Source organism: Dicentrarchus labrax, unplaced genomic scaffold, assembly GCF_905237075.1.
Source record: "Dicentrarchus labrax unplaced genomic scaffold, dlabrax2021, whole genome shotgun sequence".
NCBI lineage: Eukaryota > Metazoa > Chordata > Actinopteri > Moronidae > Dicentrarchus > Dicentrarchus labrax.
The window spans coordinates 30,574,555-30,601,208 of record NW_026136718.1 but is presented as its reverse complement, the minus strand read 5'-3'; the positions used below and the strand labels follow the sequence as shown (position 1 = coordinate 30,601,208).

General features: G+C 39.7%; 2 protein-coding genes across 6 annotated transcripts in view; both read left to right on the top strand.

The window, feature by feature from the left end:
- The window catches only part of lonp1 (lon peptidase 1, mitochondrial), a 28,384-nt gene extending 25,061 nt beyond the window's left edge, over window positions 1-3,323 (top strand). For both annotated transcript variants that reach the window (XM_051377771.1, XM_051377772.1), the window contains exons 18-21: window positions 117-203; window positions 317-444; window positions 626-790; window positions 2,621-3,323. In XM_051377771.1, the coding sequence (XP_051233731.1) occupies window positions 117-203; window positions 317-444; window positions 626-790; window positions 2,621-2,776 (536 nt within the window). In that variant the 3' untranslated portion in view covers window positions 2,777-3,323. The remainder of the gene's footprint in view (window positions 1-116; window positions 204-316; window positions 445-625; window positions 791-2,620) is intronic.
- Window positions 3,324-3,433: 110 nt separating this feature from the next.
- On the top strand, window positions 3,434-26,416 carry LOC127350807 (leucine-rich repeat-containing protein 24-like). Of its 4 annotated transcripts, none has more exons than XM_051377812.1 (8): window positions 3,434-4,299; window positions 13,733-13,917; window positions 14,514-14,600; window positions 16,562-16,753; window positions 16,918-17,086; window positions 18,280-18,542; window positions 19,549-20,127; window positions 20,934-26,416. In XM_051377812.1, the coding sequence occupies exons 2-8, from the start codon at window positions 13,750-13,752 to the stop codon at window positions 21,348-21,350; spliced, it is 1,875 nt and encodes a 624-aa protein (XP_051233772.1). In that variant the 5' UTR covers window positions 3,434-4,299; window positions 13,733-13,749; the 3' UTR covers window positions 21,351-26,416. The 4 variants fall into 4 exon arrangements, with proteins under 4 accessions (XP_051233772.1, XP_051233773.1, XP_051233776.1 ...); XM_051377813.1 differs by having other exon boundaries at window positions 3,434-4,400; XM_051377816.1 differs by lacking the exon at window positions 3,434-4,299 and adding an exon at window positions 9,264-9,915.
- Window positions 26,417-26,654: the final 238 nt, after the last annotated feature.

The window sequence follows — 26,654 nt, the reverse complement described above, 5'->3', positions numbered from 1 at the left end:
CACACACACACACCCACACACACACATACACATATACACATACACATACACACAAACCTGTACCAATAGAAAATCTAGCATACTGACGGTTTGCCTGCATTTTGTCCCCTGTGTAGGAGGGTCGACACTGTTCATTGAGACCTCACTGCGCCGTCCCTCTGGAGGAGGGGATTCTAAAGGAGAGGGCTCACTGGAGGTTACAGGTTAGTCAGGAAGGCCAGCAACTGAGAAGCTCCTCAGGGCGGAGGTCAGTCTACATGGTGGAGGTCTGATACTGTACGGAAAGCGTATTACAGATGTTTGTGCTCCTCTGCAGGTCAGCTGGGTGATGTTATGAAGGAAAGTGCAAAGATTGCTTCAACCTTTGCCAGAACCTTCCTGATGACCAAAGAACCAGAAAATCTCTTCCTGGTCAACTCCCACCTGCACCTGCATGTTCCTGAGGTAACCATGGCAACACAGTACTGTAAATAAATTACTTATTGATTACTTTACCTTTTCTATTTAAATTTTCTACTAAATAGTATGCAAGGGAAGGAACATTTTATTTGTTTGAAAATGTCCTTAATAAAATACACTGTGGCTAATGCTCATTCCTGTATGTTAAATTGTCATTTGTTTTTAGGGGGCGACTCCAAAAGATGGACCAAGCGCTGGCTGCACCATTGTCACAGCCCTGTTGTCCTTGGCAACCAATCAGCCAGTGCGTCAGAATGTAGCAATGACTGGTGAAGTTTCACTGACTGGCAAAATACTGCCAGTAGGTGGAATCAAAGAGAAAACTATCGCTGTAAGTAGAACACACACTAGTGTTGGGCAGTATGACCAACATTTGTATCACAGTATTTTTTAAGATCCTGCCGGTTTCCCAGTAATATTTCTTATTAGGGTTTCTGTTTTTTAATAATAACATTTTTATTGTGCAAGCTGCATACGTAGTAAAAACAGAACTCAGAGGTCCAGTGTGTAGGATTATGTAGCATCTAGTGGTGTAGTTGCAGATCACAACTCCATCACATCACCCTCGCCTTTTAAGTGCAAAGGAGAAACTACGGTGGCTGCGAAATGCACGAAAAAAAGGTGAACACCCCTATCTAGAGCCAGTGTTTGGTTTGTCTGTTTTGGGCAACTGTAGAAACATGGCGGACTCTATTGAAGATGACCCGCAGTGTCTGTAGCTATAAAATGCTCATTCTAAGGTAACTAACACACAACAATTCTTATTTTCAGATGATTATAATCCAAAAAAAAACTGAATTTAAATCTCTAACAATAGAGCCTCCAAAATGTTACACACTGGACATTTAAAAATAAAGAATATATGCCAACAATTTGAACATTGCTTTCTTTTGGAAACAAAATATTTTAAAATACTATAAACCAACATATAATACTCAATTGTAGTTTGGTGGGTGACAGTACACAGCAGTCTTCACAGAAGCTCATGTATGATGTCACAGCCTCTGTGTACTTATCTAGACTGTTAGTAGCGGTTCTAAAAATTGTCAACATCTTCACCGTTTCACTTCTTTGATACCCTCACAACAGGTCTACACAGCTTTACTTCTGTCTGTATGAAAGAATTAGGTGGACTGTTATTAAAGGGCAACTCCATACAATATCTGGTGACCTGTCCAAGTTGTATCCTGCCTCTCGCCGTGTGTCAGCTGACTCCAAAGGTTAAGCAGGTCTGGCTAATGGATGGAATTAATTGATCTAAAATTAAAAATGTTGTTTGTTTTTTGAAATTATTCCATTTTATCTTGATATGATGAGGATATAAACATACAATGTATTAAATGTACAGTATGTAATTTCTGCCGCTCACAACAAAAGACAAAGTCTGATTATGTTGTGAAGTGCCGGGGTATCATCGGAGTTGTTGGGAGCCAAACGTTAGCTCAGCGTCCAATAACTAAAATCCTTCATCCGGTTCAAATCTAAAGTTGAAAAGCACCAAGATCTAAACAGTGGATGGTAAAAATGTGACTTCAAACTGGATAAACAGTCAATGTATGACAGCTTCTGGCAGACAACCACAACGGATATATGAAATGACAGATTTCTCTGAGTTTGAACTTTGTTGGAAACATTTGGAATAATGCAAGTAAACAACTCAACTACATATAGAACATAGAGCTAGAGTTTATAGATATTTGGAAATGTTACATATTGGAGCTTTAAAGGTCACTGGTATGATTTTAGACTATTTAGCAATTGGCAGGATGTGGCAGAAATGTGTTGTAATATTCATCCTCCTCCTTACACACTCCTGCATACTCCTCTGGTTACACTTACACAACACCCTTTTATACATCTACAACACTCCCACCAACAAACAAAATCTAAGTAGATTATATTACAATCATAAAGTTTGTTGGATTTGTCTTGTGTTAATGTCTGTTAATGTCTGTAGATTTTAGTAATCATTCCCCAGGGACCATGAATAATGTGACCAGCACTTATTCAGACATTTCTGTGGGAATGTGGGAATTTTCAACAAACAGATAATTACAGTCCCTACCCCACTGCTGTCAGGGCAAAAAATATACTTGTTTTTGCAGTCACTTCAAAGTCATTTTGAAACCAATTTCAAACTGGATTTTCTTGTCCCTGTCAGGCCCGTCGTGCTGGTGTGACCTGCATCATCCTGCCAGCTGAGAACAGGAAGGACTTCTCTGACCTGCAGGACTACATCACCCAGGGCCTGGAGGTCCATTTTGTGGATCACTACAGTCAAATATACCCCATCGCTTTCCCCCAGACCCAGTCGTAACCTGCTTCCAACTACAGTGATGAAACCAAGCCAGGATAGACTAGGATTTGGGACTACAAAACCCAGACCCTGTTTGTTGCCACATAACACTGATAACACTGTAATTCTGGTTGTAGTTAGTAAAAGCCCCCTATTGCTTTTTGACTGATTCAATCAATGCAGTTGGGACTCTGGGGTCCTGCTGTTGAAACTGTCACTTTGTTGTTCCAGAATCATTTGGGGGAAATATAATTAAGTTTCAACCACCACAGGTCCCCCGAATATACGAGGACCGCCACGTGCTAAAGGACAGCATCACTGGACTGAAAGCATGCAGCCGACTGTGTACACAGTGAAATGATGGTGGTGAACACTGACCTGTCATTACAGGATATGATGTCTTCGATGGGCAGAAGTTGAGGCAGCAACTTTGCTGCCGGGCAGCTTCTTTACCCACAGTTTTCGATACACAGGACTGTGGATGGACTCTTTCATAGATTTCTTATATTGTTTTATATTATTATTGGACAGATGTGATGATGCTGAAATAAATTAAATTATAATCAGAGCTTTTGGCTTCTGTTATCTGTTCTAATCAACCTATGAACAGATTTTCTAATTGACACAACCGACACGTCATCCAATTGTCTAGACTGTTGGTTGTTTTCAAAAACGAAAAGGGTGCACAGCATGATCAAAAATACAGAAAATAATCTAATCATTATATTTGTTTATCTGTATTCTAGGTGTTTTTTGTTGGACATTCTATATTAGGAATAAGCCCTTGAGATGTACCATCTTGTTTTCAATGGGGTCCTTGACAAAAGTACCATACACACAGTTACACAAAACATTTGACAAAAATATCAGCATACAATTAAACCGAATTTGACAAAAACCAAAACATACAAAGGTGAAACAAGAATGACAAAAAAGAACAACAGAAATATAGAAAACAAAACAAAAGGGGGAAAAAAGTAAATATCAAGACAAAATGAGAAGAAGAAGCTTTGGTTTATAGTTTGAGAGCAGTGTTTTGACACTAACTGCAACACATAGACCAAACCTAAATGTAATACCCATTTATAATTTTGTGTTAATACTTTTATTGTGAATGACTCGGGGCGGAAGTGTTCTGTTGTTACTGCCGGCAAAACACAGCTAATTGACTCCGTGGTCCTCAGGAACATCAGCGTGGGCTGTTAGGTTGAGGGTATGCGCTGGAATAAAGGGGTGAGAGAACAGCTGGATGCTGGGATTTAACACAGACTCCGCGGTCTACCAGCGGTTTACAGTCGGTGCTGCGGGATCTACCGCTGTTTGACGCTCCCTGTCTTTTTGCAGCGGTTCCTCTGTTCGAAGGATGCGACGGGCCCGCGGTGCTCTGCGCACTGTGGAAACAACAACCAGCTGCTGTTCTGCCTCTGGATGCCCTGAGCCTCACCGTCCAGCGAAAACAAACCCCGATCGTTAGAATCAGAGCAGAGGGGATTAGAGGGCGTCGTGCAGCGACATCACTGTCTCCTCCATCCTTCCTCAGCGAGGTATGAACAACAATAAGACGTCGTTGGCTTTATTCCTCATCTGTTTGTACACACACATCTGGGAAGTTGTTGTGCTGTAGAATTTTCCACACTGAACTCAGGTAAATACTAATGTATGTAGGTTACAGTGCTGGGATCAGATGTTGTTTACTGTTATTGTGTTGTGGTGGGCTCAGTCCGTTAAGGTGTCGTGGCCTACAGCAGCTGGATATTGGACCGCTCCAGTGATCCCTCAACGGCACATGGCTTTATTGTATCGGGCCCGAACCACCGAGACTGGAAGGGGCTGTGAAGGAATGCAGAAACAGTAGCCTATAAAAACATCTGCATGCAATTCATTAAATGCTGAAATTAGATCATATTCTGGCAGTTGGGGCGCCAAAAATATTGAAAAATAACAGAAAATAACCGACTCGCAAAAATACAGTAGGTTTCTATAATTGATATAGGCTACAGTTTTTAGCTTTTCTTTAAATCTTTTCTAATTTTTTTTTTTTTTTAATGTTTAAAGATATTTACACATGTAAAAACAATGAAATTACCTATAAATACAGGCGAACATTACTATAATACAAATAATGAGGCTTACATTTTCAGAAGAGTGCTGTTATTATTTAATTTTTCTTATTTTAATCTGAATTTGCTGCCATTACAACATACTTCCTTTCTGAAGTTATAGAACTGCAATAAAAGTCCCCATCTGTGAAATGACAGTAACCATTTCACAGATAAAAACTGTACTGTTTTGAAAGTGCTTATACATTGATAAAATAAAAATGTATTTAACGTTTTTGTTGTGAAAACAAACATTTTCAACAGCGACAGCAACCGCCTCAGGGTCATCAGTCCCGCACTCTAAAAGTGACACTAATAACTCGAAGTACTCTTAAAATACAGTTTCTCCAAACGTGTTTATTATTTTAGGTAGTTATTATCACAATAATCCATGTCCAAAAGTCCATTTCCCCGGATGAGATGGTTTTAATTCGTTATTCGACACTATAAACACACACTGACCTCCTCGAGCTTCTATCTTGGTACTTCCGGTTACCGGCATTTTGAATTTGCATATTAGTTAAATATTTAGTTTCACCCGAAACACTTAGATTTAACATTTAGATTTATAGTTAACATTTAGATTTAGATTTCACATTTAGATTTAACATTTAGATTTATATTGAGATTTAACATTTAGACTTAACATTTTAGGATTTAGATTTAACATTTAGATTTAGATTTAACATTTAGATTTAGATTTAGATTTGACATTTATTTTTAGATTTAGGATTTAGATTTAGATTTAGATTTAACATTTAGATTTGGATTTAACATTTAGATTTAGATTTAGCATTTAGATTTAACATTTAGGTATAACATTTAATATTTGGATTTAACTATATAAAATATCTCTAAGTTGACAAATATTGTTGTAAATGTGCAAAAAAGTGACCCTCAAAAATTCAGTTTTTTACAAACGGCACCCCATATAAAACTTCCATAATTATACAAGATGTCTGTCAATTAACAAACAAATCCATGTAAAATTACCGAACCATTACTTTCTTCTTTAATGTTGTCACTAATTTTACATAATTTTAGAAATGTATCAACAGTTTTAAACATGAATTAAATAAATGTATTAAATAAACAGTAAATATCTGCGAAAACAATTATAAATTGGTACATTTATTTCTATGTCTTTTTATGTGAAACAGTAATTCAATTCAATTCAATTTTATTTGTATAGCGCCAATTCATAACAGAAGTTATCTCAGGACACTTTTCAAATAGAGTAGGTCTAGACCGAACTCTTTAAAACATTATTTACAGAGACCCAACAGTACCACCATGAGCAAGCACTTGGCGACAAGGGCAAGGAAAAACTGCCTGTTAAAAGGCAGAAACCTAGGACAGATCATTCGGCTCTAGGTGGGTGGTCGTCTGCCTCGACCAGAGGAGAGAGAGAGAGAGAGAGACAGAGACAGAGACAGAGACAGAGAGAGAGACAGAGAGAGAGACAGACAGACAGACAGGTGCACAGCAACAACAGTATTGGTAATAGCAATCTAGCAGGACCATGGCAGGAGGCTCCACCAGGATCGATAAGAACCTGCGAGACGAGAAAGCACAAGAACTCCGGGGAAGAAGTGAAGTTAGTAACATGCATTAATGGAACATGAATGAGTGCAGAAAGAGAGAAGAAGAGAGGAGCTCAGTGCACCATGGGAAATCCCCCGATAGTCTAGGCCTATAGCAGCATAACTAAGGGATGGTTCAGGACTCACCTGATCCAGCCCTACCTATAAGCTTTATCAAAGAGGAATGTCTTAAGCCTACTCTTGAATGTGGTGAGGGTGTCTGCCTCCCGAACCACAACTGGAAGCTGGTTCCACAGGAGAGGAGCTTGGTAACTGAAGGCTCTGGCTCCTGTTCTACTTTTAGAGACTATAGGAACCACAAGTAGCCCAGCATTTAGAGAACGCAGTGTTCTAGAGGGGTAATAGGGTACTATGAGCTCTTTAAGATATGAAGGGGCCTGACCATGAAGAGCTTTATAGGTGAGGAGGAGGATTTTAAATTATATTCTACATTTTACAGGGAGCCAGTGCAGAGAAGCTAGTACAGGAGAGATGTGATCTCTTTTTCTAGTTCCTGTCAGTACTCGTGCTGCAGCGTTCGGAATTAATTGGAGCGTTTTAATGGACTTATTGGGGCAACCTGATAATAAAGAGTTGCAGTAATCCAGCCTTGAAGTAACAAATGCATGGATTAGTTTTTCTGCATCTGTCTGTGATAGTATGTGTCTAATTTTTATAATATTAAGTAAATGAAAGAAGGCAGTCCTGGAGGTCTGCTTCATGTGGGAGGTAAAAGACAAATCCTGATCAAAGATAACTCCAAGATTCCTGACAGATAGATAATTGATTAATTTCATCAGGCTTGATCGATAGATATAACTGCATATCATCTGCATAACAGTGAAAGTTAATGGAGTGATTCCTAATAATGTTGCCTAAAGGGAGCATATATAAATAGTATTGGTCCAAGTACGGAACCTTGTGGAACTCCATGACTAACTGTAGTATTTATTGAAGATTCATCGTTAAGATGTACAAACTGCGAACGATCAGATAAATATGACTTAAACCAGCTTAGTGCGGTTCCTTTAATGCCAATTTGATGCTCAAGTCTCTGTAAAAGAATATTATGGTCAATGGTGTCAAATGCAGCACTAAGATCTAATAATACAAGTACAGAGACAAGTCCATTGTCAGAAGCAATCAGAAGGTCATTATTAACTTTAACCAGAGCTGTCTCTGTGCTATGATGAACTCTAAATCCTGACTGAAAATCCTCAAATAAACTATTGTTATGTAGAAATTCACACAACTCTTTGGCGACTACTTTCTCCAGAATCTTAGAGAGGAAGGGGAGGTTAGAGATTGGTCTATAGTTGGCTAAAACCCCTGGGTCAAGAGTGGGCTTTTTAAGAAGGGGTTTAATTACAGCTACTTTAAAGGACTGTGGTACATACCCTGATAATAAAGAAAGATTAATCATATCCAGTAAAGAAGTGCCAATTAAGGGAACAACTTCTTTAAGCAGCCTAGTTGGGATCGGGTCTAATAGACAGGTTGATGGCTTTGATGAAGAAATGATTGAAGTTAACTGATGAAGATCAATAGCAGAAAAACAGTGTAAATATATATCTAAGTTTACATTAGCAGAAGTCCCTGAACTTGGAGAGCCACTGATAACTGTTGATGGCAGTTGGTGATTAATTTTCTCTCTAATAGTAATAATTTTATTATAGAAGAAGCTCATGAAGTTGTTGCTACTTAAGTTTATGGGGATATGTGGCTCAATAGAGCTGTGACTCTCTGTCAGCCTGGCTACAGTGCTGAAGAGGAACCTAGGGTTATTCTTATTTTCTTCTATTAGTGCTGAGTAATAGGCTCCTCTGGCATTACGGAGGGCCTTTCTATAAATTTTAAGATTATCTTGCCAATTTGAGCGATATTCTGATAATTTGGAAGCGTGCCATTTCCTTTCAGGTTTCCTAGCTATTTGCTTTAACTGGCGGGTTTGGTGGTTGTGATTAAAACAATGAGTTGGTTTATTTACACTCTGACAGAAGCCAATTGAGTCTATTAATGATATAAATGCGTTACTAAGGCTGTCATTGTCAACATCCACATGAATATTAAAATCACCTACAATAATTACTTTATCTGATTTAAGGACTAAACTTGATAGAAACTCTGAAAATTCAGATATAAAATCAGAGTACGGTCCAGGAGCGCGGTACACTATAACAAATAGAACTGGCTGCAGTGTTTTCCAGTTTGGGTGAGAAAGGCTAAGAACAAGGCTTTCAAATGAATTATAATTTAGTTTAGGTTTAGGATCAAATAAAAGGGTTGAATCATATATGGCTGCTACTCCACCTCCTCAGCAGTGCCTCGAGGAATGTGAGTATTAATATGACTGGGGGGGGTGGATTCATTTAGGCTAACATACTCCTCGTGGGACAACCAGGTCTCAGTAAGACAAAGTAAATCAATATCATAATCTGATATTAATTCATTCACTAAAACAGCTTTAGAGGACAGAGACCTGATATTTAACAGCCCACATTTCATTCTCTTATTTTGTGCTACTGAGGAGTTAGTTTTCATTTTTATTAGGTTTTTATGTTTAACTCCTCTTGTTTTTATTTCTTTAAATAATTTAGGTGGTCGGGGGACAGACACAGTCTCTAAGGGGTTTTGGGTGGGTGACTGTTCTAAAGAAAGCGCAGAGAAGTGTGTAAGACAGCAGCTCTGCTTCCTGGTCCCAACTCTGGACTGTCAGGTTTTAGAAATAAACTTCGCCATATTTCTAGATAAGAGAGCCGCTCCATCCAAATGTGGGATGGATGCCGTCTCTCCTAATCAGACCAGGTTTTCCCCAAAAGGCATCCAGTTATCAATGAAGCCCACATCGTTTGCTGGACACCACCTCGACAGCCAGCGGTGGAATGACGACATGCGGCTATACATGTCATCACTGGTCACATTGGGGAGGGGTCCAGAGAAAACTACGGAGTCCGACATTGTCTTAGCATAATTACACACCGACTCCACATTAATCTTAGTGACCTCCGATTGGCGTAAACGGGTGTCATTACCGCCGACGTGGATAACAATCTTACCATATTTACGTTTATCTTTAGCCAGCAGTTTTAAATTTGATTCAATGTCGCCCGCTCTGGCCCCAGGGATACATTTAACTATGGCCGCTGGCTTCACTAACTTCACGTTTCTGACTATGGAGCTGCCAATAACCAGAGTTGGTTCCTCAGCGGGTGTATCGCTGAGTGGGGAAAATGTATTAGAAACGTGAATGGGTTGGTGGTGAACTGTGGGCTTCGCCGTTCTAGCCTTCCTTCGCTCAGTCACCCAGCCTCTCTGTCTTCCCGGCTGCTCGGGAACTACCGGGGGATCTACAGAGCTAACAGAAGCTACCTTCGGTCGGACCGCACCGGCTACTGGGGGCTGGCTAACTATAGCGGCTAAAGATATCTCTGTGGTGCGGTGCCGTTCCTCTAACTCACTAAGCCTCGCCTCCAGCGCAGTAAATAAACTACACTTAATACAGGTACCATTATCTTTAAAGGAGGCAGAGGAATAACTGAACATCTGACACACTGAGCAGGACAGAGGAGAGGGAGAGGGAGAAGCCATAGCTAACTGCTAATGCTAATGAAACTAGAGTGTATGAAAAACTTTGAAAATAGCGTAAGGTCGCTAAAATAAGGAGTATCTCCGAGTGTTTTAGGTAGAACTAGTCTACGTTTAATCGTTAAGCTGGAAAATAACCGCTGTAACGAGTAAAACAAATTTATATTTAGCGTTCACTGACAGAGCTACAGCACCAAACAGTGTACACAGAGCAGGAAGTGTCTGCAGAGTCAGTCCCCACACTCTGTGTCAGTATTTTCTTTAAATAAGTAGTAAGTTAATGTTATGATTATGGACAGTTAGTTTTTTTCAAGTTATTTTACGTGTAAATTCTCAGGCTATTTTTGTAATGGTATTATTATAACAATGTATTTAAAAAGTACAGATTTATTATACAGTGTACACTGGGCAATTTTATCAGGTAGCCTACAATCTCAGCCAAACATTCTACCTTTGTGAAGCTTCTAATATTCTGTTTTTGTATATTTCACTTAAAGCCTGACTAATATGGGATTTCTCAGTATATTGAATCATAACTCCTATCGTGATACATATCATATAACTAGATTGTATGCACAGCCTTAATATTGTCAACCAATTCTAGTTGACGTTGTTTAGAGCTGCTCCTTCTCTTTAATGCTGTGCTGCTTGCCACAGTATTGTAAATTACAGCGTACTCTGCTGGTTACATTTTGCAGTGACAATTTTAACACAAGTAATTGGTTCTGCATTACTGGAACAAAACTGTTTTCACATCGGCCCATATTGGATAACATACGTTGATGCTGATAAGTTACCAATATGTCTGTGATAGATAATATAATAATAATAATAATAATAATAATAATAATAATATTGGGTGACCGTAATATTGGTTCCAATTAAATTAGATGTTTGTGATTGAGGTCATAGATATAAGTGGTGTTGTAATGAGGTGTTTGTATTTTTTTTGTCCTACCGATTTACATAATGAGGGGGACTGAATATTTGAAACAGTGCTCAGCACTCATAATGCAGTCCAGTAAAACACCACCACTACCGATACAGTTTATTAAAGTGAACATTATAGACATCATAAAAGTAGACTTAATGGCAGAACACTAGGGTCACATTAGACTGTACAGGTAATAAAGTGGTCACTGTGTATTAAAGATTAAGATAAATGATCAAAAGAAGGACAAATAAAGTCATAATAAAAAAGAAAGTAGTTAATTCTTAGTTCTTCATGCCAATTGTTGCTCATGCTTGAAGCTGTATTCTAGATATACATTTTTGATACTGTCTTGTGGATTAAAGACTACATATATCATATTCCTGAATTTGCAAGAACTGTCTCTGTTTTGATTTATTTTCCTTAATTATGTTTTTTTGGTTTATGCTCTCGGGGAACATCCGTGAAATTGGTGGCTTTTATCTGTTTTTGCAAATGAACTCGCTTCATATAATATGTTTTTCACTTTAGACCTTTCCTCTGCGGTTGCTGTAATTAAGCCCTAGTGCTGAAATGTTTGATTGTACTGTATTTCATATTCCATTTGCTCAACTGCCCTTATGTTATTTTTGTAGGCTGTATGATTTACTGCTGGACTCATGGCCAATATTAGAAATATCTGAAAGTATGATCATTCCTGAGCAACAAAGCTAAAAGTTTGGGTGATTTTATAAATCTGCTGTCATTTATTTCAAAATGACCATCTACCTACATTGAAGCAGCAAAGATGATAACAAAATGACCATAGGCTAACTACTTAGTTCCTAATTTGTGTTAGAGAATTTAGAGCTGCAAAGTTGATAAATTGATTAGTTGATCAAAAGAAAATAAGTAGAGTTGTTCTGATACCGATACCAGTATTGTAAATTTCTTTAATAATGCCAAAAATGGGACATTGGATATCAGCGAGTACATGTGATTGTGCGCCAAGCTTGTAATTAATTCGCCCCTAAATGGGTTAAAAAAAAATATTGGCTGATATGCAAAGGTTAGGTATCGGAATCTGTATCAGGTATCGTACTGTCTCTAGAAAGGATTTGCCAACTATTTTGATAATAAATTACAGAGTATTTATCACAGTCTCTGTAACATCCAAGATCATAGCCCTGAGATTACGTTTACAATGCTGCTTTTGGGGGTTAATACATAAAAATTGGTGTGGTTTTGATATATATATATATAAATATCACATATTATATGATATTTCTATATTTTGTTACATCATTACAGCTTACATTTATCACCCAGTAGTTAAAAATACTTAAAGTGTAATTTTGTTAATTCTTCCTAAATGTCAGATGTTACTCTGTAGGTCTCACTGTACCCTGTAATAAGAGAATAGGTACAGAGTAGTTAAAAGTGCCAACAGTGTATATTCTTCAAACATTGTCACGCCATTGTTCCCCAGCACACCTTGAGAACTGTCTGTACTGGTACAATGGTATGCTGGTAGTACATAAGAATTACACTGTAAATGATAAAGAATTGGGCTGTACGTTGCAGGCTGTAATCGGGAGTGTTGCTAAAATGTTTCTCAAACAGCAATACAATCCTTCAGTGAGTGATGCTGTGCAGGCTTCCAGCTCTGTGACAGACAATGAAAAAGCCTTGATGATGGATCCTTATATGCAAGTCAATGCCTCATATCAAGGATGGTTCCCATGGTGACAGTGATTCACCGACTGATACGAATGTAGTGGTGTTATTGGTGCCCGGATTGTTATAATGAGTGTATTCCTCTACAAAGACATAATCCCCTGTGGAGCTGCTGTTACAACACACTTCCTTTCTGGCTTGATAGGATTCATTCGTTCACAGTCTGAGGTATTTTCTGCACCTCGACTGTGTGAGCCAAAAAACTGACAAATCTTAAGCTCTGTCAGAACTGTATTTTGGGAAATTATTATTATTATTAATGGGAAATAGTTATATGTATTGATGATATGGTTGATGGTTAAAATGCTGCCTTAATGTTTTACCCAAATGTGAATCATGTTGGAGTACCATTTTGAAGCCTTGGGTTATGGCAATATGGCTGCCGACATGTTGTTATTTTGGAGTCAGCTGCAGTGACGTAGTGCAAGTTGAGCTGTTTAATTTGGAGCCGTCCGTAGCAGGAAACAATGGTGGCTCACCTGGTCACACACACTCTCGAATTACAGATGAACAGTACACAAGAATATATTTCTCAAAAGATTTACTTTAAATGGGACCATAATTTACTAAATGAACATCATGCTGTATGGAAGAAGACTTAAACTAGAGAGTGAGACCATAAACACATTAGAAAACTGTTTACTGAGCTAATAAATCAAGTGAGAAATAGGGCTTGAAGGCATGTGTAGCCATGTTAGTGCTAAACTTCATCAAGTCAGCAGTGCTAGCTATGATGTGTTGGGATGTTGGTCTTTGAGATACTCTTGCTATAAATATTATGTGCTGCACTGAGTTGTAGTTGTATGGCTTAAGCCAGTTTGCTGTTGCCAACGTGTGCCTGTGAGTTCAAACAAACACAACTCTTGTTCTGGTGATTATTCTTAGAGTGTGATCAAGTATTTAAAATACTGGTACAATAAGTTGTTTTCATGCTATGTTTTTGTAGGAGCTGCTACATTGACAGTTGCTACCAGGATTACATGCACAGTCTATTCTAGGGATTGCTTGTGTTATTTTTGATCATGACTCACCTGTCTGTTCACTGTGCTCTCCTCATCCTCAGTCCTTTCTGTTGGTGTGATGGCTGTGTTGCTGGTACTTCTTCTCTCCGTGCTCCTCCTATCCCTCCACACTCCCAGTCGAGCGTCTCCTTCCTGTCCTGTGAGCTGTCGCTGCTACAGCCTTACTGTAGAGTGTGGCTCCACCGGCCTGAGGGACATCCCCAAACACGTTCCTCAATCCACACAGGTAGGTTCATTGTACTGTTACACCAATTTTGATTGAAACAACAATGATATACATTCTCCATGATTCTTTGACACATTTACTGTGTGAGGAAGGTGCAGCTTCCCACTGCAGGTTATTGACCAGAACCACACATATGTCTTCAATTCCAATGCCACAACCTCATTCTTTCTGCACAACTGTGATCCAGTGTAAATTTCACATAATACACAAGAATACAAATAAACACAAGAAATGTGTAGGGTAGTGTCAGGACAAGGTGTCAGTTTGGCAGTGCCACTGCAGGCCTAGGGCTGATTCCTGCTGGTGTGATTGGCCCTGAGGGAGGTGATGAATGGTGATGAATGGTGTAAGGACGGTTACTTGCCCACTACTGCACTTCCATGCCATTTTTCTTCTGAAACTATACTCTATAGAGGGTTGTCTACATAGAAGTACAACTGTAGAATTGTTATATATACAGTAGATATAGTATGTAGTCATATACTTTATAGAGTGAGTGCTTCTCACCCTATACAGTAAGGCATAACTGCTTTGGGGCTTTTCTCAAACTAAACTCTCCCCTTAATTTTTTTCCATCTTGTTTTCTGTCCATCCAGACCATCTTCCTCCAGGACAATGTGATTGGTCAGATCCGTCGACAGGACCTAACTCTGCTGAGGCACCTGCACTACTTGTACCTGCAGGTAACAAATGGCTGGGCATAAAGAACTGGTTTTGAATTGGAACCAGGGATTTGTTATTTAGTTACTGATGCCTCAATGCAAAGTTTGGACCTACAGAGTTTTTTTGTCTACATCACATTATACCATGTATGCATTTATATATTGTATGTATTGCATATTTTGTGGCAGAGAGGGTTGTGCACTGATTGCAGGTTTTGTGGTTCAACCCACCTCCTCCTATCAACATGTTCAAGTGTCCTTTTGCAGAATATACTGAACCCTGATTTGCTCACCAGACAGAAGATGCACAAACCAGTGCATTCCTAATTGCCCTTACCAAGCCCAAATAAATTAGGAGGGTTGTGTCAGGAAGGGCATCCAGTGTAAAAAGCCTGTGCAAAATCCAATATCAGACCTACAGCCAAACCCCAACAGGGAGCAAGCCAAGCTAAGCTTCACTGTAGTGATACAATACAGTGATTACGTGTACGTGTATGTAATTACTGCTCCAGAAATGTTTAAATGTGAGAGAGGAAGTCTTTCTGACGCGACAAAGGCTTTCACACAGCAGGTACAGTATAAGAATGCAGCGTGTTTGCTATTTCACATGCATGATGCCCCAGCATCACCTACTGCTAGAGGGTAATAACATTTACACTGCAGCCCCATACCAACTAACTGTGATGTACTGTGTGTTCTGACACCTTTCTATCAGAACCAGCATTAACTTTTTCAGGAGTTTGAGCTACAGTATCTCATCTGTTGGATCCAACCACATGGGCCAGCCTTCACTCCACACGTGCATCAATGAGCCTTGGCTACCCATGTTGCCGGTTCACCATTTTTCCTAAAAATGCTATCATTTTGAGAATATTCAAAAAACATATAAATAGTTTATCCTAATATAAAGGTCTAAACAAGAACCACCACTGAAATAATACAAAGAATAACAAAAAAACAAAAGAACATATGCTTAGTTGTATACACAGATTAACAGACACTCAGACAATTTACATTATACCACTCCGTTAACGCTTAGTCCAGGCAACCCACTCTGTGTACCCACAAGTTTAAGCTTTTATTGTATAAACTAATCCATATACTAATAATATGTTTTTCAGATGTCTTTCAGTATTCCTTGTTTGAACCCCCACTAGGTGTTGCCAAAGCTTCACAGGGGGTCGCAAGGCCTTCTTGATTTTAAGGGGCGTAAGGAAACTTGAAAAATATACACAATAGCCCTATATAACAGTATTTCATTAATTTCTGTGAATAATGGATTATTAATTAAATTATAGCTTTGAAGACCTGAACACAAGCTATATTCACAGAGCCTTCACTCTCTGATAAACAGCTTCGTCCTACATTACAAAAGTTTAAACTGCAGCGGCCATGGGTTCGAATCTGACCTGTGGCCCTTTGCTGTGTGTCATCCCCTCTCTCTCCCCCCTTTCCTGTCTTTCTTCAGCTCTCCTATCTAACAAAGGCAAAAAGCCCCAAAAATATATTATGTTTAAAAATAAATGAAAGTTCAAACATCCAAAGAGCTAATAGAACAATGAGAAGAAAACACTGAATTTGTTTGTTGAAAAAAAGCCCATTAAGTATGATTGTTCAAATGCTAAACATACATAATAAAGACATACAGTTGTATAAAAAATATCAGTAAACCAATATGCGATCAATATGACACAAAAGGCTTTATACAACTTTTTCACATATACAAAACAGACTTTGATGTGTAAAGTCAGTGGCGTTCCCCTTAAGTAGAAATAAAAATCATTGATATCTACATGTTTAGATTTTTAAAATGACAAAGAGACGAGTGTCGATGAGTCCCCTTCTGTATTTCTCTGTGGGTGAGAAATAAATTCTAACCAAGATGGAATCAAATGGTTTTCAATGTAGTGCATTAGCAGCATCAGTAGTAGAATCTGCAGTTCCTGAAGTTTGGTCGTCTTAACATGCTCCTCCTCCTCCAGAACAACACCATTTCAGCAGTGGAACCTGGCTCTTTCCAGAACCAGGGTCAGTTGTTGGAGCTGGCTCTGAATGGGAACCGGATCCACCTGGTGACAGCTGACATGTTTCAGGGACTAGAACATCTTCGCATTCTTTACCTAGCAGGAAATGACATCACACGCCTGCTGGACTACACCTTTCGTGGCTTACAGGTAAGACATATTAAAGCATATGTGTGAAGTCGATTACATTTCACTGTTACAAATTTTAGCAGTAAACTCAATCCAAGCTATGCAACATACATTCTCTGCAGTTGCCTTCATTCCTACATGAGGCTCCATTGATGATATGTATTATTTCCTCCATGTCTCTGCAGCGTCTGCAGGAACTCCATTTGCAGCACAACAGTATAGAGATGTTAGCAGAACAGGCTCTAGTTGGTTTGTCTTCCCTGGCTCTCCTGGACCTGAGCAGAAATAATCTTCACACCATTGGCCCGGTGTCCCTGCGACCTCTAGTCAGCCTGCAGGTGCTGCGCATCACAGGTGAGACTGGAATGTTGACATACTGACATACATGTAAAAACATTCGGGATGGTTTTGCGAAAACTTGGCTGGAGACATTTGAAATCATGTTTGTTTTTTGCTTTTCTAAAACACTATTGTATACATGGTAATGTTGTGGAAATTTCTCTGCTGCTGGTGAAGAATGAAATAGAGAACTTCTGCTGGCCGACAAGATTTTATTTTCTTTGCAAAGAAAAGGTCAATCAACACGCGAGCGGTCAAAGATGAAGAAAGACCCCGAACATGGGGAGATCTAAACATTTATACCTGAGGACCACCTCTTTCACACCCCTTTGTCTGCTGTAGGGGTCTTGCCCTCCAGGAAGTGCTTTCACACCCCTCTGCCCACTGCAGGCATCGGGGCCGACCCCCTGCTGGTGTGTTTAACATATGAGGTGTCCTGAAGGATCTTGCATTCAGGTGCAAAGCCAAGTCCAGACATCACAATCTACAAAACACAAAAGGACCTGGCATCTTGTGTTAGGAAGGGGGAGGTTGGGCATCTGCAGTGGCTGAAACAAAGAAACTGAATCTACTATTACAGTAACAACAATTTACAACCGATTTAAGGGTTTAATTAAAGCACTGTTCAGAAGGATTGAACCCGGCAGGCAGACTGATAATATTGAATCCATCAATTTACATTCTTTCTGAAGTTATTCTGTATCCTCCTGAGACCCAGAACAAAAAAGGTTTTAATATTTTTATTTTATTTACTACTTACTTAAGTACTGCAATCTCTACTTTGCAAGTCACCCAGAGGCCTGGTTGTCTCTTGTGCCACATGTAGGCCACACCACCCTGTGTGTTCACTCACTTAGAAAGTCCAGGATGTCCTCTTCACAGCACATCAGGCCTCAATTAAACTGCATGCATGGTGTTTGAAATAAAGGCCTCAGTGTCATGTTCCCCACAGAGGACAAATATGAATTGCTGGGTCTGAGGAGGTAAATGCATTTCTGTCTCTTTCTGTGGTTATCTTTATTATTAGCCATTCATAACCCTCCTGTACATAAATACATATACATTCCTTATATATTTTATTTATTTATCACAAAACATCATCTTTCAGTACACTGAAATGTCTTCCTACCACCACCAATGGCTAGGACCTGGACTGGTTCAGCATCAAGGGGTTCCAACCTAACCCCCTGTCCTCTTCTCTGCTGCAGACAATCCGTGGCGCTGTGACTGTGCTCTCCACTGGCTGAGGAGCTGGATTGACGAGGAGGGCCAGCGCCTACTCAGCTCTGCAGAACGTCGGCTGGTCTGCACCGAGCCGCCGCGCCTCTCCCACCTAAGCCTTGTGGAGGTCCCGCTCAATAGCCTGGTGTGTATCCCTCCGCTGGTGCAGCTGGAGCCCAGGAGGCTAGCTGTGCGCCTAGGAGAGAGCCTCAGGGTGTCCTGCCATGCCTCCGGTTATCCTCGGCCACAGGTAGGGATGACTTACATGACATCACCTGAAGGTTACTCATTCACTGTATTTACTGTATTTAGTTGCCTTTATTTAAGTCTTGTCTTCCGTTCCAAAATGCCACTACCCACTTGGGGCTAATAGTAGGAAAAAACACCCCAATCCTTGCCTTCCTTCACTGGCTCTTAATTACCTATAAGCCACAATGCAGCCTGAAATCCCCTGGCTGTTCCATACTCTATATTATCAGTGGTGACCAGGTCAATGAATTCCTTGCAGCTTGTCCCCTTCTGCTCCTGTATCTGTACATAAGTACAGTCATACAGCTTGAAAGTTTTATAATAAAACATTCTGAATGCAAGTAGACTTGTCTTTATGCCATCAAGGACAAATCTGCCTCTCTTCCTCCACATTCATACAATTGGATTGTACTCAAAAGCAGTTTTCACCTCATTTTCTGTGGAGTGAACTGGAGGAAGAGAGACCTTGGAGAGCAGCTGAGAGTGCGGAGCACACACTGCAGCTGCCACTGTGAAATTTCACTGCAAATGGCTGCAATGGCTTGTCATGGTTAGGAACCACATGGATTTTGATAGTGATATGTACACTGTATACCATATAGTGTATTATATACAGGAACTGTTACAAAACAGTAGCCTTCAAATGTGTTCAGTTGATGATGATCACTTAATGTCAAGTTTTCAAGTTGTCAAATACAGATGTAAGTGGTGTTCAGTTATTTGCAGTCAGCAACTCCACCGCTAGATGCCAATGAATACTACACACTGTTCCTTTAAGATATGAGTGGAAAGTTTTGTTCTTGCAACTGCATTTCAAAATTTTCAAAAAAGATCAAGAAGAAATATTACTGGGATCATTACAGAAAACTGCACATCCAGGAATTCACATTATAGTTACTACCGCTGACCATACACAGTTACTAATTGCCACCTAATCTTATTTGATTATTTATGTGATGATAACCTTAAGAAGACCATTGATCATTAAACAGTAAATATCTTTGCAGGTGACCTGGAGGAAGGCTTCCCAGGGAAAAGTGGTGCTTTCTCCCAGAGGCCTGGTTCAGGAGCTGGGTGCTGGAGGAGGTGCAGTGGGCAGAGCAGAGGAACCCTCAGAGGAAGGCAGAGTCAGTCTGCAGAAGACTGAAGGCGAGCGATTTGACCCCGACACCGGCAGTGGAATGCTGTTCCTCAGTAATGTGACTGTGGCTCACGCAGGTTTCTATGAATGTGAAGCCTGGAACGCAGGAGGCGTGGCCAGGGTGACCTTTCAGCTTGCCATCAACTCATCCACTTCCTCCTCCTCCTCCTCTTCCTCCTCCATCTGGGCCTCGTGGTCCCAGGTGTCTTCGCCATACTCCCCCGCCTGGCCCCGCCTAAGGAACCACGGTCCTGCTTTGGGCTCAGATGTGAGCCGGGAGCCCCTGTACGCTCTGGGCAGCATGGCCTTCAGCGCTCTGGGAGCTGCTACCCAGACTGCCATCGCTGTGGGCATCTCTCTGCTGGCTCTGACTGCTCTGCTGCTGGTCGCCATGATCTACAGCCGTCATCACCAACGAGACAAGGAAGCTGATGGAGCTGAGAAGGTGTGTGTGTGTGTGTGTGTGTGTGTGTGTGTGTGTGTGTGTGTGTGTAGGAAGAGTTCAAAGATTTTGAAAAGGGACCTATTATGCTAATTTTTATTTCTGTATTCTTTGTCTGAGACTTTACTAGAGTAGCTTTGCATGATTTACTCTTCAAAAACAACATTATTATACATCTTATTGTGGCCCTTCATGCTACTCCTCACTTCATCCTCTGTCTGAAAAAACTCTGAACCTTTGCTTTAGAATTGATGTCATAGCTATGATGTACAAGAGTAAAATAAGAAACCTTTGAAAGTAATATGGACCCTTTCATAACATCTACTGGCTATTCCAGTACAAACTCACAACATCCACAATGAGGTAATTTTTTGCCAAACTTTCAAAGTTTGGATGGATACAAATCTTCAAAGTTGATATCATGAAGCCAGAGCCAAACTCCTGAATAATGTGCCCAAAAGGGAGCATGTAAAAAGAAAATTAGACAAGGATGATTCTGGTTTCCTGTAGCTCCCATTGTTCTTACTAAGTCAAATCAAGTGTACAGGACGATATGCACACAGCTAAAGCAAGGATAAGAAAACTAAACAAAGACATCAAAATCGATATAGAATAACATATTGACAACAACATACAGTGCAGGTAAAATAAATGTGTCTGTAACACAAGAATGTGGAAATATTGTATTATAAGTATGACAAAAAGATATTTATAAAAGTTACCTACTGCAGCTTTAAAACCTCTAATTTTTCTGTTATATTGGATATTGCTGTACCCCAATAGTGATGAACTTGAATTTGAACCTGCAGGAGGAGAGCATCCTGTATGTGAATGACTACTCTGATGGCCCCACCACCTTTGCCCAGCTGGAGGAGTACCGTGACGAGCGCGGCCATGAGATGTATGTACTCAACCGGGCCAAGCCTGTGCTGCCCCCTGCTCCACCCACAGCCGTCTCCACCACTAACCTGGGTTGCCCCGCTCCATCTGACACCTCCAGCCACACCCTCTCCTCAGGGCCGGGCCAGACCATGAGTCCCACTCTGGCCCCCAACAAACAGCAGCAGCAGCAGCAGCAGCAGGAGGGCGACATACGGACCATGAGGAGAATGGCGGGGGAGGGAGGGGAGGCTGAGCCTGTGATCACATCAGAGGCTGAAGGGATGTTTCTTAATCACACAGGCCTGTTTATGGACTCTCAGATCGCCTATGAGATCCACTGCTGAAGTGGGGAGAGGATCCACTGCAGAACACAGGGTTTGTATGTGAGGCAGCGCATACGGCAAAAACTGTCACATCTAATCTGAAGAAAGTAAGGGTAACACACTGATTTAACAGAAATACTCATCCCTGTAGAGTGATTCACTTCTACAAGGCTCATTTACTCTTATTGGCGAAGGTTTACATTACTGGCAGAGTTCACAGTCTGGTTTATTAAATCAAGCATAGCACTGAGACTTTTCAATACTGTGACACCAAAACATCAGTGGTGAGTAGATTGCCATCCCAATGCCCTACACTCAAAGACAATTTTACCTGGACTAAGGTTCATACTGAGCTGCACACACTGTCCTGTACGTGAACATTTGGGTCAACATTTATCAGAACTACTTTCATACCAAAAACCTTCCATCATCATTGCTGTACAAGAGTTCAAGAACTGAGACAAAGCTCATTGTGTTTTCCCCATACAAAATGGGGAAAGTCATGTAAACTTCCAGTTAATGAGCATGTCCCACATGCTCTAGTGTGTTTTTTATCTGTTGTTAATGTCTGGATATGTTTTATTTAATCTGAGACTGTGCAGGCTGTTGAAGGCAGTACAGTAAGTGTGGGACAGCCACAGCTGATTTTTGTAACTATTGGTTTAAACGTGAGGGGACATGTTAATCATCACAGAGAACGGATTTTAAGGGAAGGAGTCTTAATCTCCCATCATTTGCCACATGGATCAGTTCTGATCAACATCCTGTCCAGTTCCAGATACCCACAATGAAACTCTGGGGTCTGTATTGCCCAGCAAATTCAACCTACTCTGGCTCACTTTGGATTTGCTGCCTGACTTAGCCAGACATTGATGATTCTGGTTATCATGAAGCTGGTTATCGCACGGCTCACCCTGTTTTTTTTTATGAGCAGGTTCACATGAAAAAGCCAGGCTTCTTAATTAGAGGCAACATAAACAGATATTAGAAATACTCCAGCATAATATATAATATGAAATAGCATGAAGTGGGTGCTGTGGTGGCAGAAAGTAATATTCAGCAAGGTAAACAATATATAGATAAATCACAACTGAAATTTAATTAGAAATATTAGAAATATAGTAAGAAATATAGTTTAAATATTAAAAGTGGGACCAGTATAAATTGTTGGGATTACTATGATAGCATTATTAAAACAAAATCCCAACTGCTATATTAAGACACATATACAAATAGTCTACTTGGAACAATAATGTGTGTCTGTATGATTTCTGCATTAAAATCCTTAAAAAGGCATCTACTCCCTGCCTCATTAAAAATTCCAGAATCTCTGAATATGCAAATTATTTCAAAATTTTACCTGCTGGACACAATATGTCTCCTACTTCACTGTAAAGTCCATTCTCAGTGGATGTGCACTGGTGGCTTCAGGTTTCTACATCACACTGTACAAGTTGCATACTGGACCAGGACTGACAGGACAATTTGTGATGTCACAAATCATGCTGGTAGGCCCCGCCCCTTCAAATCTGATTTCCAATGAGCACAGAAACTTTCCACTTTCAGAAGTTGAATGTGAAAACATCCTTCTAGTGTCAAACTCTGCACAGACATCATTTAACAGCACACTGTATGAACAAGAAGAAACACTGATTTCTGACTGGAGGGGGAATTTAAGGTTATTTGTTCAAGAAATCAGCCTGAGTACCTTTGCTGAGTCATATTTGGACACCATCCACATAGAAAAGGTCTATTTTCATTCCAGCTAAAAAAAATTATTATCGCAGTGATCAGTAATCAGGGAATGTTTCCCTCTAAAATCTATTTCAGTCTCAAAAATCCCATATCAGTCAGGCTCTAATTACAGTGGCCAGTAAAATGACCAGTATTCTTCTGTTATCAAACTATTAATAATGACAAATTCTCTAGTTAGACTGTTTCTGCTGGCAAAGCAGAGAGATCTGTGTGAATAAAGGTTTGAAAAAGAGAAGAAAAAGGAATGTCTAATAATCTGACTGAACTGTTGTGCTTTGAGTATGAGAGGATGATGGTAATGCTAATGTTTTATTCAATCACATCACTGACACTAAATAGAATGTTTAATCTGATTCTATGAACTCATTATATGTCATTATACACATACATATATATTAAACTAACTAATTGATTAAACTATGTGCATATACCATTTTTAACAAAAAATATGTTTTCATTGCCTTCTTTTTTTAACATAGTTTTAGAAAAAAAATTTTTGTGAGTTTCATGGCCACCATAGTTTCTCCTACACACTTCTCATTCCCAGGTTGTCAAATACAGACACAACTGGTGTTCAGTTAGTTGCAATCTGCAACTTCACTGCTAGATGCCACTTAATCTTACACATTGGTCCTTTAAAACAAATTGTACAAAGAAAAATGAAGTCTTCAACATAAAGAAATATTTTTGGATCCTTTGCTCGGTTTTCCTTCTTATATAATGTTCAGTGTCTATCCAGAATATCTTCCTGTAAATACAAGAAAAAAAGAGCTATTTTTCTAATCAACAGAAATCTAAGGATATAAAAAATCCCGTCTAAACCTCTCCAACAATGAATTACCTGGTTACCATGGTGGTCTACCTCAGCCTAAAGTGAACCAACTTCATGATATCAGAAAACCAGACAGGCCCCTGGTGTAGGTCCACTGTGGCTGTCAGAAATTTAGATATTTACACAGGACTGGAAGTTGCAGTCTTTTGTGCCATACTCCAAGATGGAAATTCATAAAGAAGCACCAATCAGATTCTAAAGGAATGACTGACTACAGAGGACATCAGGCTCCACTTCACATGTCACACCTTTATGGTCAGACAGCTGTCTACGACTGACTGAAAGGAGATGGTTTTATTGTTTGTTTTATGCTTCTTCTAAAACTTGATGTACTGTGACATAATGACTAAGAAAAAAATCTGCATCTAAATGATTTTTTTAATTTACCAAATTTAACACCAGTCAGAACAAACATCTTCTTTTAGCAAGTTACTTTCACCTCCCTTTCTTCACTCCAGGAGAAGGTCAGCCTGGCCCCAACTGATGAAATGGCATGGCTATCCATACTCAACCACTAGAAGAATGTTGGTGGGAAAATTACCTCATGTTAAATTCAAACAGGATTACATCTTGGTTCTTGACTGTTTCTCTATCTATAGTCTGGTGTATGCTGGAAGGACAGAGGAATGATATTGCTTGCAGTGAGTGTTAAGAAAGGCAGTGGCGATATGAGAAAGCTGTGTTTGAATTCCGCATATACTGTATGGAAATGTTACAATGTGCTGTGTAGGTAAGAAAATGTGTACGTGAAAATTGCGAGAGAGCATGGGACACCAAAACTGTCCCATAATGATTTACACCTTGCCATCTCTATATAAACAACCTGGCTTGGTGAGATTTTAGACAACAATGGAGGCTTTTCACTGAATGTCTGTGTTCTCCAATGTCAGCCTGGATGATGGGACTGTGGTACACAATGTGTAATATAGCGCTGCGGGAACAAGTCCTAAAACCCAGAACTAAGCGGGCATTTTAGCATTTCGGTTCCATCACCACAAAGTCAATGGGTTGTTTAAATGGGTTTTTGGTTAGATGACTGAAATATGGTCTGTGGTTAACATAGGCTTAGGAGATTTTCACATTTTGTTCTACGACATAAAATACATCAGTAAATACCCCACCTGTGATTTTGTTTTAGCTTTTACTTGTCTTAAAAAAGGTGGTTGCTAATAAGTAGCTAAATGAGACTACAGATGTTGTTGGTGACATTAAAACACGGAGACTTATCTACTCTCTCGTCCGCCTTTACAACCTCATTGTGTTTATACTTGCACTCTTGCAAACTATTCTAACTCAAACTTTACAACTTGTAGACTTTAATTACAAGATTCAATTACAAATTACAAGTTTAGTGGTGGCGATATTGAAGTTATGCAACTGTGGTGTAGTTCTTATATAGTCTAACATTAGCATTTTACTCCTGGTGAACGCATTTACACTACAAAAATATAAAAATGGCATTTATTTGTAAAGATTATCATAAGCTTTATGATATAACTTTCATAAAGCTTCACCACAGCTTAGTTTCTGCAATAATTCAAAATCCAGTGGGAAAATTCCATTGGTTTTTTGTTGAACCAGCATGTTGCTAACCTCTACGTCATCCTTGTAACCAACCCACAGAGATTCAACACCATCTCAGACACTAGAGGTCTTTACAGGCCTGCTCAGTTGCTAAGTAACCCAAGACCCAAGACCCAAGACCCATGACCTGAAACCTGAGTGCCGCTGGATCTAAACTCTGCATTAGGCAGCTAATGTTTTCCTCAAGAGTTGGTGGAGATGAAAACAGATGTAAAAAGAGAGTGAATATTGGACTTACATTAATCAGGTTGGTCCAATGGGATGATAATGTTGCTCTGCTGGGTGTGCTAGGCAACTGTACCAACTTTTTAAGGTGAGAATATGACATAATATCCTCCCAATAAAATGTAGGCTTGTAGGCCCTACTGACCAAAAAATCAGTTGTTGCATCTTTAACTATGCACAGTTTCCTAAGAATTCACATAACTGTCGTGTTGACTAGAAAGATGTGGCAGTGCTAGCATGCTAGCGAGTCCAAGACGCTCAATAGTAACGTATGAAAGGTTGATCTATGCTTGCTAATTGTTATTTGTCACATTTTATTATTTCATTCTCATTTAGCATAAACAAAAAATCTTCATCAGTTTTTTCTGGACATGGAGGATTTTTTATGGAAGCCATGTCTACAGGGAAGGACATAGCATTATTAGGAATGCCTGTCATCTAGTGTAATAGCGCTGCAGCATTTCATCGCTCCCCACACACAAATTAAATTCTCAGTCATGAATTTTCTTGAAATAAGTGTCTGTGTTAAAGAGGACCTTCAGGATGCTTTTGATGACTCTGACGTCCTCCATCATTCTAATGGACTGCAGTGCAGGCACTGTACAGGCCAACTGTTTAAAAACCTTGATAATGCATGTCAAGTGATGAGAAAACAAAACCCAGGTCAAAAATAAACAGAATGATCACTGAAGGTGTCCACTTTATTTCACTGTCTGCTTAACTCTTACTCACATACAAATTAACCCATAAAATACAGATTTCCACTTTTGTCTCCCCTTCATCTTATCTGTCTGTGTCAAGTGGGTGTTAAACCTTTTATGAGTAAACCCTTTTTAAAGTGGGTCTTTAACCAATTTAATTACACTACAAACTATTATTTTATCTTCACCATGATGGAAACACCAATCATTCTGCAAGCTGAAAAGTGA

Bases quoted from the DNA above. Each gene is read 5' to 3' on its own strand.
- LOC127350807 (XM_051377812.1), top strand. From the start codon at position 13,750: ATGGCTGTGTTGCTGGTACTTCTTCTCTCCGTGCTCCTCCTATCCCTC. The intron at 16,754-16,917 runs GTAAGACATATT...ATGTCTCTGCAG, and splicing joins ACACCTTTCGTGGCTTACAG to CGTCTGCAGGAACTCCATTT. The intron at 17,087-18,279 runs GTGAGACTGGAA...TCTCTGCTGCAG, and splicing joins GCAGGTGCTGCGCATCACAG to ACAATCCGTGGCGCTGTGAC.